The sequence below is a fragment of the Nicotiana tabacum genome, chromosome 18 (genome assembly GCF_000715075.1).
Source record: "Nicotiana tabacum cultivar K326 chromosome 18, ASM71507v2, whole genome shotgun sequence".
Classification (NCBI taxonomy): domain Eukaryota; kingdom Viridiplantae; phylum Streptophyta; class Magnoliopsida; order Solanales; family Solanaceae; genus Nicotiana; species Nicotiana tabacum.
Window position 1 is genome coordinate 146697451 of NC_134097.1, and position 22913 is coordinate 146720363.

Genomic DNA, 22913 nt, shown 5'->3' on the forward strand with positions numbered 1-22913 from the left:
CATATGGGAGAGATCTGTCTTTTACACGTAAGAAATTTAAAAAGGTCATTTTTTTTAAATTCAAAATTGTAAAGGGGCATGATGTACAAATAGCACAAGCTTTTATCCCTTAAGCTTTTAAGACCATTTTTGACGTGCATGCGTTCTGACGGCTTGATCTCGACAATGGCCGAGGTGGTCGTCGCTATTACGCCTCGTGGGTACGACTACGGCTTGGTCGACCCCTTATCGTTCCTTTTAAGGACAACCATATTATGGTCAGATTTTGACCCATACAGTTAGTCCTTCCACCCATCGGGTCTTCCTTTGGCGAATTCGATGGGCGGATTCTGTTGATTCAAAAGTTAGGAGAAATCTGAACATTATGCGTGGAATGAGGTCCTTAAGACAAGGTAGCGATGTGACGTTTTAGGAGTCTCATTGGACCGTTACGTCAGTTCAGAGTTGAACTATTATGTCAAGTTATGATATCATAAATGCCGATTATGCGTCATCATGGCGCACGTTTCCCAGGCACCGTGTCGTTTATCATGCCCTTTCAGTTTTTTGATTGGCGGCTCTTGGGTTTCCCGCTCAGGACATTTGCGTTTCTATAAATCGGGGGAATCCTTCATTTGAGTGTTATGCTTTTCAATTTACCTAAGAGAATTTTACAATCTCCTACGTTCTTCAGTCTTTCATACTTCTGTTTTCATCAGAATTCGACGTGGTCATTCTCCCTTTTCTTCCATCTTTCTTGTTTATTTAGATCAAGACAGACAAATGGCTGGTACTTCTTCTCAGACTGATAGATTTGTTGAAGCTCCGGTGCTGGAAAATGACGTGCCCCTTCTTGAAGAGGGAATGGAGGTGGTGGAAGACGAGGGGTTTCCGACAGTGGATGAGATAGTTCCCCGCCCGGGAAAGATGAGGACTGATTTTAACAGTCCTATGTCCTTTCCACTATGGATGAAGCAGCAATTACGGCATTCAACGCCAAGTGGGGAATCCCTACTCAAATCAAAATGGTACCGGCAGCGGGGGAGGACATTGTACATTTACACCACCTGGGGTACTGCGCATTTTACGCATACCCCTTTGTTATCGGGTACACGCTTCCTTTCCCCTTTCTATTGGTAGACTTCTGCTGCTTTTATGAAGTGTGACCGGCTTAATTCTCTCCGTACGCATACAAACTCTTCCTCATGCTTATCAAATACGAGGAGCTTGTTGGACGAGGAATTTCCCTAAGGCACATGCTTCACATCTTTGCCCCTTATTTTCTTCGGGGTACAATGATCCATATGCGCCATCGAGGAACCAAGAGTTTGGTGGTGAAGATGCACGATAAGGCTAACCGCCGCTTTTGGGAAAGCTGCTTCTATGTGCGGACAGAGCACCTGGTGGCGGACTCGGCAGGATTTCCAGAGACGTGGAATTTCGCTCGTGAGTTCTACCTTATTTATTTTGTGATTCCTCGGAAGGCGGTCGTCGATCGTTCTCCTTTAGGTGATATTGCTAAGGACTTTTTTTTTTTGTTTTTGCAGCTGAGAGACTACCTCCCCCGCTAGTTGACGATATCCGCGAGTGGGTGGGCGCAATTATTCCCCATACAATGAGGATTCGTGAGTGGGCATCCTTCCATGAGAAGTAAGGGCGTAAGCCTCTTACTGGTGCGTCGGCCCACTGCAGTTTTTCTTTAATTTTTTACCTTATGGTTTAACCTTATCGTTATATGATTGTCTTTCTTTGTTGACAGGGAGAGTGCGAAGGACGAGGGCTCCTCCGTTCGCATTCTGTCAATTGACGGCCTCTACTCGGCCTGCACTGAGGGCCACTGTCCAGCCTACACTGAAAGCTACTACCCAATCTGCTCCTACGACTAGAGCCGTGTGTGCGGGGACTACTCCTCAACCAGAGACTCTGATTCCTGTTGTCCGCTCAACGGGTGAATCTTCTCGCGCTGGTAGTGGAAATGCCCCGTCGAAGAGACTACGAGTAGTATTGGAAGTGGCTCCTCAAGCCAAAATATCTTCGAGGGGCGACCTTGCCTTGACGGCGCCCGAAACCGGTGGTGGTTCCAATCCGGCCGCAGAGGCTACGCCTATTGTAAGCGGTCAACATGATGATATAGCGGAGAGACGGAGTCCCGAGGCTGCCGTTGCTGTCTTGGGCAGCCCTTCGACATCCCAGCCGAACCATACTTCATCTTCGGCCAAAGAGAAGGGAAAAGGCATCATGGTTGATGATTATGAGTCTGAATCTGACATCAATCTTGATGACGTTAGGATGTTCGAGGAGGTCTTTACCCGAACTGTAGTAAGAGCGGAAGGTCCTTCCCGAATACTCGAAATTCCGTCGAATCTCAACCTTATACGAAACATAGTGGATTTTGTGCTGCAGTTTGTCCTTCTATGCTCTACCACAGAAAGTGGAGCTCTTTAGGATGTCAGCGATGCCGAATTGTCATGTGGTGTAGCTGCGATGGGCCTAAGGGTAAGTTCCTCTTCTTTGTTTGTTTTTCTTCTCCCTTTTTTTGACCTTGGTCTTTATCTACTCTTTTTCTCTTTTCATTTTTAGTCTTACATGCTGGAGACTGCGAGTTCTCGTAGGGCCAAGACTCGGGCCAAGATTTTTCTGAAGATACTTGAAAAGTATCGGCGGTATCGTAACAAATACTGTGAGATGCACGGGCGGCTCAGGGTGGGTAATGGCACCCGATCTATTGGGGAGGAGTTTGAGAAAAGGGACCAGGAGCTGATGCAGTCCATCCACAAATGCAGTGAGCTCGAGGAGATGCTCCGTGCCAAGGACGAAGAGCTTGAGTTGGGAAAGGGGGTCATTGCGGAGTGCGAGCATCTTCAGGCGAAGGTGCTGTCATTGCAAGCCGAACTTGAGCAGAATGCCACCAGAGTCGAAGCTTTGAGTGCATAATGGATGGGGAAGTTGGCCGAACTGGAGAGGAAAGTGGTCGAGAACGCTCGGACGTCAACTTTGGCGAGAGCGGTGGTGCTAGAGGACACTATCTATATCCTCCAATCTGAGCAGGAATTTGAGAGGGCAATGGCCATGCTGAGGGAGGTGCGGCTCAAGGAGCGTATTGGTGAAATTGATTGGGAGGCTTCGAGCCTAGAAGAACGGGTCGTGGCACTCGAGACTGAGAAGGCGCAATTGTTGGCTCAGGTTGAATCTGCCTCTGCCGCTGTTCCTCTCCACTTGTATGAGCTGTGGGTCCATGACGAGGCCCAACGAGATATATACAAGGGTTTGTGGGAGGCGGGCAGTGTTTCTGAGTTTGCCTTTGAAGAAGTTCGGGCAAAAGCACGCGAGGCTCGTGCCAATTTTGGCTACGACCTTGCGATACCGGAGGTTGGTGAGGATGCTAATGTTGAGGATGGGTTTCCTGAATAAAATGATGGGGAGAATGGCAGTGATGACGCCGAGTGAAAAGTTGCTGCAGCTTTCATAGTTTTGTTTTTTTGTTGGTTTTTTTTTTGGGGGGGGGAGCTATTTCGGCCTTTTGTAAGGTGTGGCTGTTGCGCACATGTATTTAAATAAAACAGTTGTTTCGCCTTTGTTTGTGTACCATTTGATTTTCTTTTTCTATCCCTCCCGTTTGTTATATTTCTCTTTTTGGCGTAGACCTTTGAATTCTTTTGTGAGGAGTCCCTGATCTTTTTAGTTGGGAAACTGACTTTGCGCTGATCGGGTAGGATCCTATCGTATGAGTCCGAATGAAGTCATTTTGGATTTGCCAATTCGTGCGAGATTGACTTCTGGCTCGTCAGTTCGGGTGGGATAAGTCATAATTCAAACGAGATCGGATTGAGATTCGCCATCTTAAGCAATGTCAAGCTCTGACTTATATTTGGACGAGTTCGAACTTAGAATTGCAGTTTTAGGCGAAGTCAATTTCTGACTTAAATTTGCACGAGTTCGAACTTGGAGTTGTCGTTTTGGGCGAAGTCAATTTCTGACTTAAAATTTGAATGAGTTCGAACTTAGAATTGCCGTTTTGGGTGAAGTCAATTCCTGACTTAAATTTGAACGAGTTTGAACTTAGAATCGCCGTTTTGGGCGAAGTTAATTTCTGACTTATTTGAACAAGTTCGAACTTTTCTTTTATTTGACGACGACTGGTGGTGGTAAAGGTGTTATTTCGATCAAGGTTGGAATTATAACCCGTTGCAATTCGAGCAAAGTCAAACTTTTCTTTTGGCGATGGCCATTGGCCGTATGGGTGTTATTTCGAGCAAGGTCGAAATAGTAACCCATTGTAGTTCGAGCGAGGTTGAAATTTTCTTTTGGCGATGGCCGTTGGCCGTACGGCTATTATTTCGAGCAAGTTCGAAAGAGTAACCCGTTGTAATTCGAGCGAGGTTCTTTTAGCGATGGCCGTAAGGGTATTATTTCGAGCAAGGTCGAAATAGTAACCCGTTGTAGTTCGAGTGAGGCCAAATTTTTTTTTTGGCGATGACCGTAGGGGTGTTATTTTGAGCAAGGTCGAAATAGTAACCCGTTGTAATTCAAGCAAGGTCAAAATTTTCTTTTGTTGATGGCCGTTGGCCGTAGGGTTGTTATTTTGAGCAAGGTCAAAATAGTAACCCATTGTAATTTGTGCGAGGTCGAAATCTTCTTTTAGAGATGGCCGTAGGGGTGTTATTTCGAGCAAGGTCGAAATAGTAACCCGTTGTAATTCGAGCGAGGTCGAAATTTTCTTTTGGCGATGGCTGTTGGCTGTATGGGTGTTATTTCGAGCAAGGTCGAAATAGTAACCCGTTGTAATTCGAGCGAGGTCGAAATTTTCTTTTGGCGATGGTCGTTGGCCGTAGGGGTGTTATTTCGAGCAAGGTCGAAATAGTAACCCGTTGTAACTCGAGCGAGGTCAAAATTTTCTTTGGCTGTTGGCCGTAGGGGTGTTATTTCGAGTAAGGTCGAAATAATAACCCATTGTAATTCGAGCGAGGTCGAAATTTTCTTTTGGCGATGGCCGTTGGCCGTAGGGGTGTTATTTCGAGCAAGGTCAAAATTATAACCCGTTGTATTATATTTTTTCTAAGAACATTACGTGTCGCCGTACTGTTTATGTGTGTGTCGGGGTGAGCCCCGATATGATCAGTTTTGTTTTTACTGGAGGATACTGGGCATTTCCTGGGTGGGTCCCAGTTTGCTTAATTTTGCCTTCAGTGGAGAATATTGTACGTTTCCTAAGTGAGTCCCAGTTTGCTTAATTTTGCTTTCATTGGAGAATGTTGCGCGTTTTCTGGGTGAGTCCCAGTTTGTTTAATTTTACTTTCATTGGAGAATGTTGTACGATTCCTATTTTGAACCAAAGAGAGCGTGGTAAGTTAAAACTAAATGAAATCGCTTGTTACCTTGGCCTAGCAAGTTGGCGAAAGGAGGAGCGACGCTGTGGAGTCACTCGCTTTGCCTCACACTTGAAAGATGGTTTTAGATTTGGTGGTCGTGTTCAGCTTCGTTGTTAACCGCGTCTAGGCTTCTCGTGCGTTGGACTCACCATGCTTGTTGAGATGTCGAAACTGAGTCTCGGTCCGACCTAGTCCGATTTGCACAAACAACAAGGGAAACATGTCACACTTCGTTCACAGATCATCCATTGTGTGTGGATATGAAAATAGGACAAGATATGCCCGCTCTTTCAAAGGATCACACAAAGGTTATCGTCCCTTCCCAAGGGGTGGAGTACAGGTTGGTATATAAAATAGATACGTCAAATGGGGTTGCAGTCATGCCAGACAACCGTGATTCTACTTTAAACATGCATATGGCGTGCCAAACCCATCGTTACAGGTGAGACGTGGGTTTTGCATAGACATCGGTTATCACTTATATTTTGTGTACAGATTTGACCTAGATTGGTACGGTTACCTCGAAGACTTATCTACCATTCTTTCGAGTTGGTGTTTGTGCCGAGATGGTGAGGCCATGACAACCTGGTAGTGATATTTGCCTGGTTCTAGATCTAAAAGAAACTAAAAAATTTGGCTAAGAAATCTCCACAGACGACGCCAAATTGTTTGACCAAAAAAGTGTTAAATCTTTTAGTCAAACTAATTAATGATGATATATAGGATGAAAGGTAAATCTTAGCCAAACATAATTAACTCTAATCCAAACACATTGAATATCACAGTCGAAGAAGTTCAAGTTTATATACGATTTCTTAAGATGATTGACAAACATCAAATGTAAATAATGAGCTTACACCTTTGATATGTTTGTACCATACTCGTAAGAGCATAAGGAAAAGAGGGAAAGTTGTTGATAACTTGGAGATCTATCTTTGTTGATTCGATAATGATGATTATAAAAAGTTGTCGTCAAATCTGGGCTGGGGTTTATTATTGGTGATCTCCTCTTGTTCTCATCTTTGATATATTGCTCATCTCTTTTCTAGAATCGGATCCCCCTTCTTAACTTCTCCTTATATATATATATATATATATATATATATATATATATATATATTATCAACCTTCCCCTTTATCCAACGGTCTTTACACAACAAACCCTCTCATGACTGCACTCTTTCTTACTTGCCCGGGTAGTACGACATATGCGTTGTTGTGCAAGCCTTCTGACGGCTCGATCTCGACAGTGGCCGAGGTGGTCGTCGCTGTTACGCCTCGTGGGTACGACTACGACTTGGTCGACCCCTTATCGTTCCTTTTAAGGATAACCATCTTGTGGTCAGATTTTGACCCATACAACCACAAGTTTCAATAGTCTTTTTTTTCTTCTTAAACTCTGTGCCCAGTTAAACTATTTCATCTAAATTACCTTGTATTTTTTTATGGGCGCTAAAAAAGCTAAAACAATAATATCTAAAGCTTGAAGTTGAAAAAAAGAAACGTGAAGTTAAGATATTGGAATTTTAGAACGTTGATGAATAGGGGCATTTGCATCTATACCCGCTTTTTGGGTCACGTTTTAACTTGTACTCGCTTTGCAAAAAAAATTACAAGCGTATCCACTTTTTCGCGTAACTTCAGCATACGGGCTTGAAGTAGCAAAGGCAATCACGCAAACTTCAGCATTCTAATAGACGAGCCTGAAGTAGCAAAAATTGCTAAACCAAGTGTGTTGAAGTTTTTGTTTGTAATTGCTGAACTTAAGCATTCTAGTAGCTGAAGTTTTGTTCTCTATTTGCTGAAATTTTTGTTTGTAATTGCTGAACTTAGTAGCTGAAGTTTTATTCTCTATTTGTTGAAGTTTTTATTTGTTATTGCTGAATTTCAGCATGTTTTAGCTGAAGTTTTTCACGTACCTCCGAATTCTAGCCTGAATATCCTTTTAAAATGGAATTGAGGTGTCCCGCGCCAAATAAAATCTCCAATGCGTGGCCTTCATTTAATTATTTCTTTTAAAATACTTAGAACTCGAGATGTGCCATTTAGTAAATTTCCATGGCCCTCGCAAAATTAAAACACGTAGTTGCTTTAGGCGCATATTTTAATAATGTTACCTTCCTAAACTCAGGTGTGCATTTCATGTGACCCAATTCTAAATCTTACAACGTTGAATAACATGTATTTTGGATTGCAGGTGCATTTCATGTGACGCGATCCGATGACATGTTTTAAACGACGTTAAATCTTCTTTAAAATTAATTAAAAGCGGTTAATAAGTTAAAATATGTAATAAAATCAGATAATAGGCCAATTGTAATAGTTTAAGCGACCGTGCTAGAACCACGGAACCCGGGGTGCCTAACACCTTCCCTCGGGTTAACAGAATTTCTTATTTAGAATTTCTGGTTCGCAGACTTCAAAAGGAAAGTCGAAACTTCCTCGATTTGAGATTTAAAATAAAACGGTGACTTGAGACACCAATTAAAATATTCCAAGTGGCGACTCTGAATAAAATTGAATAAATAATTCCAACTTTAGAAAGTTATTTATAATTTGTTTTTAAATAATCTGATAAACATACTTATAGCAATCATCCCCATGAGCTGAAGTTTTATAGCAGCACCAACAACAACAGAAGAAAGAAGAAGAAGAAAACGAAGGAGGAGAAGGAGGAGGAGAAAAGAGGCTGAAGTTGTTTAAAAATTAGGTACAAGTTAAAATTTTTTTAAAAAATGAGTATAAATTAAATGAGAGCAACCAAATAAGACGACCCGTGCAATTTTTATGGATGAATATGAATTATGAGGTCCATTTTACTCTACACTTGTAACCACATGATTAATGCAAGAAATTCACGTAAACTTCGTGGGGAGCGCGTATATAAGAGTCGGTTTGGGGCCCACTAAAAGGAGTGGTTGATTCTTTGTCCAACAATGACACTGCATACCCCTGTGGATTGTGATTGGTCAGATCCAGTTACAAAAGAACATTCTAGAACCAATAACCACAGCCCATTAAATACTCCTCTCCTTTCCCCTCCCCCTCTCATCAAACCCTAACACATTCTTTATTCCCTCACTTTCTCTCCGCCGTCTTCACATTCTCTTTTTTGAGTCTCGTTTTTACGTTGGTGTATAGTGCAAAAAGCTAAGTAATGGCCGGAAAAGGTGAAGGTCCGGCGATCGGAATCGATCTCGGAACTACTTACTCTTGTGTCGGTGTATGGCAACATGATCGTGTTGAGATTATTGCTAATGATCAAGGGAATAGGACGACGCCGTCTTATGTTGGATTTACTGATTCTGAACGTCTCATTGGTGATGCCGCTAAGAATCAAGTCGCTATGAATCCTATTAACACTGTCTTCGGTAAGTTTTGAGCTCAGATCTGCTGTTAGATCTTAATTAGTTTTGCTGTTTGTGATTTTAGCTTGTTTTGTTGTTGTTTAATAGTAGAGCTGTTGTTAGATCTAGAGTGAATGTTGACCTATTGTATAATGACCTTGTTTCTGTTAATAGTATTATTAATTATTAATGTATGTAGTAATTGTTTTGGTAAATAGTGTTAATACGTATTATATCTTGTTTGATGAAGCTAACTGTTCTAGAATTGTGTTTGTTATGAATTATTTCTAACCAATTGTTGATCTAGGATTTTGAGCCACTTGTAGCGAAAGTACTACTAGCACAACTATCAACTATCTATATATGAGTTAATCTAGATGTTTAGATGAATGCCGTCGATGCAGCCCCATGTCTTAATTCGTATGCCAATGGTTTTATCGTAATTTCATGTTCATGTTTGCTAGACATATCCATATTAAGGTGCATGGTTTAAACCTTAAGGTTCTTACCATTGAACCTGTTGTATTTTTAAAGCTATGGGTTCATATCTACTACTTATTGCAATTAAATTTAATTTGCTCCTTAACTGAAATATTGGTTTCAGATGAAACCCGGCACCTTCATGCTTTAATATGTATTTTTTGAACTGCTACTTGTTTAATATTCATGAATATCTGTGCTGTCATCGATTCTTACTGCTTTCCTGAATTTGATGATCTTTTGCTGTTATGTTACTCTTTGTGCTATAGTTGTCATTCATGCATATTGTGTGTGTTGAGGAAGGGGGATTTAACTTTTGGTTTAAATATTTTTGAAGCAAAATTTCATGTGATTGAATCTGTGCTTACTGTGTTTTTACAATGGCAGATGCCAAGAGGCTTATTGGAAGGAGGTTCAGCGATGCCTCTGTACAGAGTGACATCAAATTGTGGCCTTTCAAGGTTATTTCCGGGCCTGGTGACAAGCCAATGATTGTTGTCAACTACAAGGGTGAAGAGAAGCAGTTTGCTGCTGAAGAAATCTCTTCCATGGTGCTTATAAAGATGAAGGAAATTGCCGAGGCCTTCCTTGGATCAACTGTGAAAAATGCTGTGGTTACTGTACCTGCATACTTCAATGACTCACAACGTCAGGCTACTAAGGATGCTGGTGTCATATCTGGCTTGAATGTCATGCGTATTATTAATGAGCCCACAGCAGCGGCCATTGCTTATGGTCTTGACAAGAAAGCCACAAGTGTCGGTGAGAAGAACGTTCTTATCTTTGATCTAGGTGGTGGTACTTTCGATGTGTCCCTCCTTACTATTGAAGAAGGTATTTTTGAGGTGAAAGCCACAGCAGGAGACACTCACCTTGGAGGTGAAGATTTTGATAACAGAATGGTGAACCACTTTGTCCAGGAGTTCAAAAGAAAGCACAAGAAGGACATTACTGGTAACCCAAGAGCCCTTAGAAGATTGAGGACAGCATGTGAGAGGGCGAAGAGAACTCTTTCTTCCACTGCCCAGACAACAATTGAAATTGATTCCTTGTATGAGGGAGTTGACTTCTATTCCACCATTACTCGTGCTAGATTTGAGGAGTTGAACATGGATCTTTTCAGGAAGTGTATGGAGCCAGTTGAGAAATGTTTGAGGGACGCCAAGATGGACAAGAGCACTGTACATGATGTTGTTCTTGTTGGTGGATCCACTAGAATTCCCAAAGTACAACAGCTGTTGCAAGACTTTTTTAATGGTAAGGAGCTTTGCAAGAGCATCAACCCAGATGAGGCTGTTGCCTATGGTGCTGCAGTGCAAGCTGCCATTCTAAGTGGAGAGGGTAACGAGAAGGTTCAAGACTTGTTGCTTTTGGATGTCACCCCTCTATCTCTGGGTTTGGAAACTGCAGGAGGTGTGATGACTGTCTTGATTCCTAGGAATACCACCATTCCTACCAAGAAAGAGCAGGTGTTTTCTACATATTCTGACAACCAACCTGGAGTGTTGATTCAGGTGTACGAGGGTGAAAGAGCAAGAACCAGAGACAACAACTTGCTGGGTAAATTTGAGCTCTCTGGTATTCCTCCTGCTCCTAGGGGTGTGCCTCAGATCACAGTCTGCTTTGATATTGATGCCAATGGCATCTTGAATGTCTCTGCTGAAGACAAAACCACTGGACAGAAGAACAAGATCACAATTACCAATGACAAGGGTAGGTTGTCAAAGGAAGAAATTGAAAAGATGGTCCAGGAAGCAGAGAAGTACAAGGCAGAGGATGAGGAACACAAGAAGAAGGTAGAGGCCAAGAATGCACTGGAGAACTATGCCTACAACATGAGGAACACTATAAAGGATGAGAAGATTGGTTCTAAGCTAAGCCCAGACGACAAGAAAAAGATTGAGGATGCCATTGATCAGGCAATTTCATGGCTTGACAGCAACCAGCTTGCTGAAGCTGATGAGTTTGAAGATAAGATGAAGGAGCTCGAGAGCATCTGCAACCCCATCATTGCCAAGATGTACCAGGGTGCTGGTGGTGAAGCAGGTGCACCTATGGATGATGATGCTCCTCCAGCAGGTGGTAGCGGTGCAGGCCCCAAGATTGAGGAGGTCGACTAAGTATTTGAAGTGATCTGTGCTCGTTTTCCATTTTAGTACAGTACTTCTTATATTGGGTACTTTTTATACTTTTGCAATGGTTAATTGGGTAGTATATTGGTTTTTCGAGAATAGTATGCTGTTGAATTTTCATCTTTGATGGCTTTAAGATAGCGTGATCGATTTTGCATTGTCAATGTCTAGTTATTAGTTATTTTTCTATGCAAGTATATTACTCTAGCTATTATCTTCTTACTTAAGTGTTTTGGATGCAATTTTATTCTCGAATATTTGTTTTATTTTTTTCGTACTTCGAAGAGAGAAGTATGTTGGCTCTCTGGGTCACTCGTAGGACTCTATCCCCACAACGTTGTATAGTGAAGATGGCTCAAGTTTTGGGCTTTCTGTTCCTTAAGACTTGAATTGGACTAATGTCTTAGATGACATATTTTGCAAGTTAACATGAGTGAAAATAAAGTACTGTAATGAAAAAAACTAGGCACATTTTGCAAGTTAACCAGAGAAACAAAAATTTACTTCAATAAAAAATAATTAATAACTCTTTCACCAGCTAGAAAAACAAACTCAATGCGAAATAGCGCATCTAATATGGAAATATTCAAAGGGCTAGCCGGTGACAGCATCCAAATTCAAATCATTCTTGTAAAACATTAATGGAAGGATGCAGTTAATAAGGGCCCTTTTTTTTCAGACATCATCTTGGAAATGGAAGAAAATATCGTAGGAAAGCATAGTGCTACATCAAGATTTTAGAGTCTGAGTTGGCTGATTAATTATTTCTGTTCCCAAGTCATTATGAAAATCTTGGAAGCAGTGTCGTAGCCTTCTTTTGGTAAAAATGACACAAGTAACCACTCTAAACTATTGTTATTTAGGAATTAACTAATGTATTCTAAATTTCAGTTTTTCAATTTAATTTTCGTACACAAACATCTTCAATTGTCTTAAATTAAGATTTTTAGTTCAACATTTCAAGACAAAATAAGTACTAGATAATCCCCAAATAGTAGTCCTAAGAATGGTGTTTATATCAGCCTCACATTTCTAATGGTCTATGAATCATAAGAGAAAATTGGTGACGGACATAGAACGTTATAGTAGTCAACGGGCTCTAATATCTTTTCAGAAGTCATTTGAATTGGAACTTATTTAACGCGAGCCTTTGGCATATATGAATATTCGCTCGACATATAAGGTCATAAAACCATTTTGACAAATTAGAATGACTAAACCATTTTTAGTAACCAATTGTTACTAATGCAATAACACCAAACAATATGTAAATGGTAAAATATTTCTCAATTTAAACAAATCCCTTCCTGCCAACACAAATTATAAGACCGACAGATATTGTGGTAGAGATAAGCTGAAACCTAGGGACGGTTAACAACTTTCTAAGCTACTAACGAAAGGTTAAAAAAATCCACATACTGAAACAGACAATAAAAGATGTTCCTCGAGGTTTTTTCGAGTCTAAATTCATGCTATTCGTCAGAAATTACAGACCTTCGTTGAGAAATTGGAAGAACCCATCTGATTAACTAATTTCAAAACATGCCAAAAAGCCACAACCGTGCCAGTTTGAATAATGCAGATGTAACTTGATTCAAGTTACTTCCTACCCCTGCTAAGCCTCTGAAGGTGATAATTGATGCTACCCCATGGCTTTCTGTTTTTGCCACTCTGCAGAAATAGGTATATCACAATAAATCTTAATGTGAAAGGCAAGATAATAGGATTTTAACACATGCTTAATCAAGAAATAAATAATTTTTTATATAATAATATACAATGTATGTGGAAGCTTATTCATTAGCTTTTGTTAAGAACCATACTAAAGTAAAAGGAAAAAGCAATATTCACCACTCAACTAAAGAACAGGCATCCAATTACCTGAGCTTCCATGCAGGTACTCAAAAGTGATTTTTGCCTGCTACATTTCTCGTCCTTATTGTGATTTAAAGTCAAACAATTAAGAAATGTGACCATTTCTTTCGCGCAAGGTTTTTGGAGGCTTCCGAAGTTCCTTGGATTAATATATAAAGTCCCAGCTTTGCGGCCCATTCTTCCCCAGTTCTGCATAAATATAAAGAGGGCTGTGTTGGTCATGGTATTAGATTAAATCAAATCAGCAGTTATAGCAGTAGCAGCAAAATTAACAGGCAGAAAACTCATACATCATTACACTTCACTGTTTGAGACAAGCAGGATGAAAACATTCTTGATGGAACGGAGAAGAACTATTTCTATGTTGTTTTGCCATCTATATGATTCTCTACTATGAAGGCACCACAACTAAATGTACACAAGGAGGTCAATAAAAGGAGTCAGTAGTTATAAGTTATAACTATTACCATACATACATATTAGACAGAACAACTAAAAGTTACTAACAGAATACAAGGAAAAAAGAGCCTTGCGAAAAAAATACACAGTGAAAGTGAGTATTTCTATAAGCTGCAGGTTGCAAGCCTAGTCTTTTCCCTCATGGTAGCACAATCAAATAATAACTTTTTTATATAAGTAGCATATTCAAACTTCCTAGAGGCAGCAATTTGAGGGGAAGCTTAAAAGTTGATAGTTCCAAGAAGGAGAAATATTGATACTTTTACTATGTTTTCCTACTCTACGAAGTTGGAAAAAAAGCTTTTATCCGAGTACTTTCTGTAACAGTTTTATCAGACAAAAGAATTTTGGAAGAAAAGCAACATATGTTTTTGACACAGAGTTCGGGAAATTATGTTTTGAACCTTGGTGACCTGATTCTGCCATTAGCTACTACTATTGACTCTTTGGGACCACAACTAATGCAACTATTGTCCCTCTTTCCCATATTTGCTTAACTTTTTTATACCTATATTACCTATTGTTTTAGCGCATTTCTGATGAGGGTCATTATGGTCTAGTGATCTATGCTTCAAGGGAAGGTTTCCCACCAATGAGCAGTAAGGTGTCCAATATCTCTGCAAGTTAATTTAGTTTGACTTTGACAAGAAAGATATAGATTAGAACGTTTCTTCCCATGGACTGTCACGGACTCACATCACAATTAAACTTACTTTCAACAACAACAACAAACCCAGTGTAATCCCACAATTTACTTTGTGAAGTAAATTTTATGCTTTGATTATAATAAAACCCTCACGGCACTAATAAGAGGTTTTCTCATGGTAAAAGCTATTGGGAGCCCGCACTCTGTCGCAATAAGTCGATCATGAAAATTTTTAGTGCCTAAGGTTTCACTTAGAAAAATTGTCTCAAAAGCTCAATTTCTTTCTGTGACTAAAAGTGATTTTGAAACTCTTCAAGCCTAGGTGGTTTCAATTCATTAAACACATCCAATGATAATATGTACTTTTTGACCCATAACACCTTGTTGGGAAGACTAAGAGCCCACCAAACACAAGGCTAACATTACGTTTATGACAAAGAGTAACCAAAGTAAGAGGCTAAGACAGTCCGCTCATCCCATCCATTTGCTTAGGGATGAGACCAAACTCTGTATCACGACTAAATATCAGCAACAAAGAAACAAAATTTACCTGTTGAAGTTAACCAACTAACTAGATCCAAGTCAGGAAGTAAAATCAATAAATGCAATCTATTAACATTAGATGGAAAATAGGAGGTAATTTCTCCCTGTTCCTATCTAGGTATAATAGGTGACAATTCACCAGGATAAGAAAATCAATAACCCCTCCTTTTGCGAGTAACGCAGAATAATGTATCATTTCAGTTTTTTTTCTTTCCGCGGGGATACTAGGCAATCGACCATCAAGTCATCAAAAACAACAATTACTACCTAACTGGCGCTTCAAGGTTTAAATTTGTGAAAGAGTTGGATTGAGCTGACAACCCAGATAAAGGTCAAATGATGTAAGGACGAGTTTGAACTCCATATTTGATTTGCGTGAGTCTCTAAAATATACAACTACAAGAGAAGATGGATGATACCAACTAAAAGCTAAAGAACCCCGAGTGCAACACCCAGAGTTTATCCTTTTCCTGTCTTCTTATGTTAACTTATTGCCTATTTGCAGACCTCAAATCCCACAAGGATCCTCAAACAAGTCTGGCACTACACAGCATAATCAAAGGACAACATTTACCCATTTCAGGCACTAATTAAACTTGAAAAACAGAAAACTATTCACGTCTCTTCATATCCCGAAAACATCAAATTCCTTTTGTTTTTTTTATTTCTGGCGAAAATCGTGAACCCCAAGCTTGTCTTCATCAGTGAATTGGCAAGGAAAGCTTGATTTATGGTTTTAATATTAGAATTAGCTTCAAGTATCAGCATAAACAATCATTTTGTTAAACCACCATGTATTGCCAGTTGTAACATGGATATGCAAAATAGGAAGGATATCCAATGTGCTACAAGCAGATTCATTAGACCAACATGATTCTTCTCTCTCTTTTTTTTTTCCAATGATGGTGGTATCAGTCCAACTTGCGCGTACCTCGGCTATTCACCGGATACCTGCTACTGGCCCACCAACACAAGCACCGGGTAATTCTTCTCATCAAGGTTTAGACAGAATTTTTAGCTTCCGCTGAGATTGTAGACCAACAAGCTAAAGTATATTTGATGGTATCAATAAGCTGAAGTTATCATACTCCCACTTCTTCTTCCACATCTCTAACAACTAATTCACTACATAATTTCAGGGGTCATTTTTCAATTCAGAATCAATTTACACAATCAAACAAGATTAGCAAACTCCTGGATGTAGTATACACTATACAGTGCACCCTTTAAGAACTAATAATAATTGCTCCTTCAACAACAACAACAACAAAAAAAAAAATCCAATATAATCCCACAAGTGGGTTGTACGCAAACCTTACCCCTACCTTGTTTCCGATAGACCCCCGGATCAAGAAAAGATGAAAAGAAAGCAGTAGCAACAACAATTTAATTAAGAAAACAAACGTAATTAACAACATGTAGTCATAGGGATTTACCAATAATAGAATACAAGGTTAAATACAAATCCTACTGGTACGGGAAAGACACACACACGACTGCCTACTAACCTTCTACCATAATTCTCGACATCAACACGTTCCTATCAATTGCTCCCTCCAAGGAAAAAGAAACTAATAATTGCTACTTATTAGTCACTTTTAATTAGAGATATTGATTAACAAGTAATCTAACAAACTAACCTTGATCTTATGGCCCGTGAGAAGAAAAAAAAACTGAAACCTGGAATTTTAATATAATTAGCAGGAAACCTTTTAAAAAAAATATATAATTAGCAGGAATGGAAAAATGACTTGATAATCGCGAAGTTCCACTAAAGTGATGCAAGAGCAAGACCCATAAAACAATGATAAAGGTTCCACCTTTTTATTGCATTAATTAATACACTGATTTTTCATACAAGCAATCAGCATGTAATGCCAGCTTAAATTTAAAACAATACGGGAAGAAAATTTGATTATAGAATCAGTTTAAATTGTACAAAAGAAAAGAATATTAGAATAGAAGACAGATTGGAGAGTTTCTTACGAGTGGAATTCGCCGGAGAAAGAGATCGGAACGATTTCGCCGACGGGAGAAGGAGATTCTAGAGAGTTCGCCGTCCAGGGAGAAATGCGACAACCTGACCCAAGACGAGATTCTTACGCAAATTAATGGGCCGAAAAATCTATTCAAATTTGGGTTTGTAGAATTAGCCCATACAGTTATTATTGGGGGCAAGTGCACGGATAGCAATTCCTAGCGATTCTATTTAGAGATTAACCAATACTTATTTTGTCATAAAATTTTAACTATAAATCTTAACTTCAGTACATTTTTTTCTTAAAAATTTGAACTGAAAATCTAAAATTCAAGATACATTGATTAATTCCTAAATAGCAATCCTTTAGAGTAGATACCTGATATCATTTTTACATATTATTACTGATCCAATCCGCCAGACAAGTTTGGGCTAGCGATTTGAAACTCATAGGGGCCTTCTATCAAGTCAACCCAAAAAAACCCGTAAAAATTACACGGGACGTCTTATTTGGTCGCCCCCATTTAATCTTTACCCATTTTTTTTAAAAGTTTTAACTTGTACCTATTTTTTAAACAATTTCCGCCCCCTTTCTCCCCCTCCTTCTCCCCCCTCCTCCTCCTCCTCCTCCTCCTCCTCCTCCTTCTTCTTCTTCTTCTTCTTCTTCTTCTTCTGCTGCGATGAAACTTCAGTTCATGGAAATAATTGTCATAAGTATGTTTATCAGATTATTTAAAAATAAATTATAAATAACTTTCTAAAGTAAGTTATGAAGAAGATGATAGTAACTTGTTGGATTCAGCTTTGTACATTATCAATGCATTTTAACCTGTTGTGCTAAATCATTTATCTAGTTTTTTAAGTTGCTAATTCTACTTATGATAAATTTATTATCTGTACAAAAAATCAATTACATGATAGCATAAAACATGCTAAAGTTCAGCAAATATAGAACAAAACTTCAGCTTAAACATGTTGAAGTTCAGCAAATAGAGAACAAAACTTCAGCTACTAGAATGCTTAAGATCAGCAGTTACAAACAAAAACTTCAGTCAACACTAAGTTTACGTGAAAAACTTCAGCTAAAACATGCTTAAGTTCAGCAATTACAAATAAAAACTTCAGCCAACACTAAATTTATGTGAAAAACTTCAACTAAAACATGCTGAAGTTCAGCAATTACAAACAAAAACTTCAGCACACTTGGTTCAGCAATTTTTGCTACTTCAGGCCCGTCTACTAGAATGCTGAAGTTTGCGTGATTGTTTTTGCTACTTCAGGGCCGTATGCTGAAGTTAAGCGAAAAAGTGTGTATACTTGCAATTTTTTTGCAAAATAAGTACAAATTAAAACGTGAGCCAAAAAGCGGATATAAATACAAATGACCGAAATAACTTTTCATATTGACAGAGGGTTATAGAAATGACGACACCAGATAGCCGCTTGTAGCACCTCTGTTTAAAACGTACTATAAGTAATATTGGAAATATTATTTGCAGCCAATTTTGGTAAACTTCAGACTAAACCCGATGTTATTGTTGCTTCTTATTCTTAGAATTTTGGGTCTAAATTTCAAAGTTCAAATTCTGACCAACGGATTTTAAGTTGGGCTCTACCAAATCCCAACTTTAGAACTCAAGTTTGAATTTGAACTCGTTTAAAACTTCAGACTCGCGGTCTGTAGTTAGGCTTTCACAAGATCAATTTTAGACCTGTCGCTCTAAATTTTAAACCGTCAAACCCACATGTCTTCTGTTGTTTATGAGGTGACTAAACTTGAAATCTTTTGTAAATTTTGACTATTCCTTAAATAGGGGTCCTGAAAAGGGCTATTTGTGCACTTTGCCCTAGAGAGTTATGACTAATTGCGTACGTTCCTAAAAAGGGCAATTTGTGCACTTTGCCCAAAAGAGTTATGCCTATTTCCCTAACCCTACCAGTAAATTAAAATTCAAACATTAATTCTTTTTTGTTATGAATAGTTTGTACATTAGATATTACTTTGGATACTACATTAGATGCTACATTGGATGCCCATATTGTGAATAACTTAAAGATTAAATTTCCTACTTTATGTCCATCATCTTTACTTTTTATGCATATAAAAGGCCATGTAATTGCAATGGAAAAAGACACCAAAGCGAAAGAAGAAAACTCTTCTCCCTTCTTTCTATCTCTTCTTATTTACATTTTACTGCATTACTTTTATTTTATTACACGTTATCAACACGAAGCTCTAATTTTATTCTTAACTCCCACTAAGTTGAGCCATATTTTATTAAGGTATGTATCATTATAATCATCTTATTTATGGCAGTACATATCATATGCTCACTGTTTGCAGATTACTTGTGCGCTTGAGCATCTTAAATAGTTTAAGTACATTGCAGTGATTAAATAACTATTTCATTCCGTGCTCAACTCTTAGAGGACCTCAAAGTCATCAAACTAGCTATGCACTAATGTCATGGACTCCCTGAATCAAAACATATCTTTAAGGCATTTTGAAAAACTATGAGAAATGAATTGACAAACAATAATTTTTTAATTACTTTATATTTATTGGAACATATAAATAATGTTAGTCATGTTCGATTCTATTAACACATATATATCAATAATATAAAGTGAAATGAAACAAGTATGTAATTTCTACTTTATGGCAAGAATAAAATGAAATAGTAGATTGTTAACATGAGATAACTCTATTTTCATTTCTTTTACCTTAATCGTTTTGTTTTCATTAATTTTTTATTATTATAATTATTTCTCTAACTTATTCATCTTTTATGATAGTTTTCACTATGTCAAATTTATCAAAACTTGAATTTGTAGCACTTGACATCACCGGAAAGAACTATTTATTATGGGTTCTTGATGCTGAAATTCACCTTGACGCTAAAGGTCTTGGAAATACTATTATACAAGGAAATGAAGCATCAAATCACGATAAAGCGAAGGCCATGATTTTCCTTCGTCATCATCTACATGAAGGGTTAAAAACTGAATATTTAACCGTAAAAGATCCACTTGAATTATGGATTAATTTGAAGGATCGATATGACCACCTAAAACTTACGGTATTACCGAAAGCTCGGTATGAGTGGATACATTTAAAGTTGCAAGACTTTAAAACCGTAAGTGAGTATAATTCTGCTATCTTTAAAGTAAGTTCTCTATTAAAATTATGTGGAGACACTATCACAGATGAGGACTTATTGGAAAAAACATTTTCTACTTTTCACGCTTCAAATGTGGTGCTACAACAACAATACCGTGAAAAAGGTTTTAAGAAATATTCTGAGTTAATCACATGCCTACTTGTGGCTGAGCAAAATAATACTCTATTAATGAAAAATCATGAAGCTCGTCCCACCGGGTCAGCTCCATTTCCGGAAGTGAATGCTGTAGCAACATATGATAAGTTTGAAAGAAAACAAAATAATTGTCGTGGTCGTGGACATGGTCGTAAACGTGGACGTGGCAGGGGCGAAACAATTATCGTCATTATGGTGGAAATAAATTGGAGAACAATAAGGGTTCTCAAATTAATCATTCAAAAGGTAAAGCTAGTATGTGTCACCGATGTGGTATGAGAGGTCATTGGGCACGCATTTGTCGTACGCCAGAACATTTTGTCAAACTTTATCAAGCCTCCCTCAAGAAAAAAGAAAATAATGTGGAGACACACTTGACCTTTCAAAATAATGATGATGAAGCAGGTTCCTCAAATAAATATGATTCTAAGGCACATTTTGCATATAAAGATGATGATTTTGAAGGCCTAACAAATATCACTCATTTAGAAGTTGGAGACTTCTTTGAGGATATTGACTGAAGAACTAATCATCTTACTGGGGAATGAAGCTATAAAAGTTGTTATTTTTATGTTTGCAACTAGTTTATTTTTCTTGAGTGTATTTTCCTAATGCATCATGTGTTGCTAGTTTCTACATTCCTAATGTATTTCTTAATTTTTTTTCCGCTTGTCTTTCATATTTCTTATGATGTATTATTTTTTTTATGAAGAATATGAAAATTCCCCAGTCTTCAGTTGGACTCAAGATTAATAAAGATGATATATGTCTTTTGGATAGTTCTACAACACACACTATTTTAAAAGATAAGAGATATTTCTCTTATTTGGTAATGAAAAAAGCGAATGTTAATACAATATCCGGTAGTACAAGATTAATTAAAGGTTTTGGAAGAGCCAATTTATTACTACCAGGAGGAACAAATTTGGCTATTGATGAAGCACTATATTGTAGTAAATCTCAAAGAAACTTATTAAGTTTCAAAGATATTCGCCAAAATGGCTATCATATTGAGACTATAAATGATGAAAAGATTGAATATCTTTATATTACTACAATAATGTCCGGTAAGAAATATGTGCTTGAAATGTTACCTGCTCTTTCCTTCGGCTTATACTACACAAGTATTAGCAGGATTGAAATATATGCCATAGTAAACGAGAAGTTTACTAATCAAGATAATTTTATTATTTGGCATGACCGGTTGGGCCATCCTGGTTCTAATATGATGCATAAAATAATTGAGAATTCACATGGACATGCAATGAAGAATCAGAAGATTTTTCAATTTAAAGAATTCTCTTGTGCTGCATGTTCTCAGGGAAAATTAATTATTAGACCATCAACTATTAAAGTTAGGATGAAATCCCTTACATTTCTGGAACGTATACAGGGTGATATATGTGGGCCCATTCACCCTCCATGTGGACCATTCAAATATTACATGGTTTTGGTAGATGCATCTACAATATGGTTACATGTGTGCTTACTATCAACTCGCAATATGACATTTGCGAGATTGCTGACTCAAATAATAAAGCTAAGAGCACAATTTTCAGATTATGCAATTAAGACAATTTGTCTTGATAATGCTGGTGAGTTTACATCCCAAGCCTTTGATGATTATTGTATTTCAACTAGGATAACAATTGAGCATCCGGTTACTCATGTTCATACACAAAATGGTCTAGCAGAATCATTGATCAAACTCCTCCAATTAATTGCTAGACCAATGCTTATGAGAACAAAACTTCCCCTTTCAGTATGGGGTCATGCTATTTTGCACGCAGCAGCACTTGTGCGGATAAGGCCCACAAGTTATCATAAAGTCTCCCCATTGCAATTGGCTTTTGGTCAAGAGCCAAATATTTCCCATCTTAGGATCTTTGGTTGTGCGATATATGTTCCAATTGCTCCACCACAACGCACAAAGATGGGTCCTCAAAGAAGGTTGGGGATATATATTGGATATGAATCTCCTTCTATTATAAAATATCTAGAGCCGATGACTGGAGATTTATTTACGGCTAGATTTTCTGATTGCCATTTTGATGAATCAGTATATCCAACATTAGGGGGAGAAAATAAGCAGCTGAAAAAGAAGATATATTGGAATGCATTGTCACTGTCTAATTTAGATCCTCGAACAAATCAATGTGAACAAGAGGTTCAAAAGATTATTCATTTACAAAATATTGCAAATCAATTGCCAGATGCATTCACTGACCTACCAAGGGTGACTAAGTCACATATTCCAGCTGCTAATGCTCCATTTCGAGTTGATATCCCGGCAGGACAATTAATTAAAGCAAATGAGTCTAAGCCATGCTTGAAACGTGGTAGACCAATCGGTTCTAAAGATAAAAATCCTCGAAGAAGAAAAGGAGCAAGTGATCAAAGTGAACATAACACAGAGGTAGTGGCTCAAGAAGAGCCCCAAGACGTAACAAATGATAAGACCTTAGGAGAGGTCCAGGTACCTGAAAATAATGAAAATGAAGAGATATCAATAAGTTATGTCTCAACCGGGAAAAGATGGAACCGAAATAATATTGTTATCGATAACATTTTTGCTTATTATGTTGCTGTTGAAATAATGCAACAAGATGAAGATCTTGAACCAAAATCTGTCAATGAATGTAGACAGAGAAATGATTGGCCAAAATGGAAAGACGCTATCCAGGCAGAGTTAACTTCACTTGGAAAACGTGAAGTCTTCAGACCCATAGTTCGAACACCTGAAGGCATAAAGCCAGTAGGGTATAAATGGATTTTTGTGCGAAAACGA

General features: G+C 38.2%; 1 protein-coding gene and 1 long non-coding RNA gene across 2 annotated transcripts; one reads left to right on the forward strand and one right to left on the reverse strand.

Annotated features, from left to right (window-relative positions):
• Window positions 1-8357: 8357 nt before the first annotated feature.
• LOC107768506 (heat shock cognate 70 kDa protein 2-like) lies at window positions 8358-11514 on the forward strand. Its single transcript, XM_016587634.2, has 2 exons — window positions 8358-8719; window positions 9563-11514. The coding sequence occupies exons 1-2, from the start codon at window positions 8506-8508 to the stop codon at window positions 11293-11295; spliced, it is 1947 nt and encodes a 648-aa protein (XP_016443120.1). The 5' UTR covers window positions 8358-8505; the 3' UTR covers window positions 11296-11514.
• A 1883-nt stretch (window positions 11515-13397) lies between these two features.
• On the reverse strand, window positions 13398-16993 carry LOC107768507 (uncharacterized). Its single transcript, XR_012702377.1, has 3 exons — window positions 16817-16993; window positions 16471-16510; window positions 13398-16401 (listed from the first exon to the last, which is right to left on the reverse strand). It is a non-coding gene; the product is annotated as an uncharacterized LOC107768507 (long non-coding RNA).
• Between the last annotated feature and the right edge of the window lie 5920 nt (window positions 16994-22913).

Coding starts and splice junctions, on each gene's coding strand:
- LOC107768506 (XM_016587634.2), top strand. CDS start 8,506: ATGGCCGGAAAAGGTGAAGGTCCGGCGATCGGAATCGATCTCGGAACT. Junction 8,720..9,562: donor TCCTATTAACACTGTCTTCG/GTAAGTTTTGAG, acceptor TTACAATGGCAG/ATGCCAAGAGGCTTATTGGA.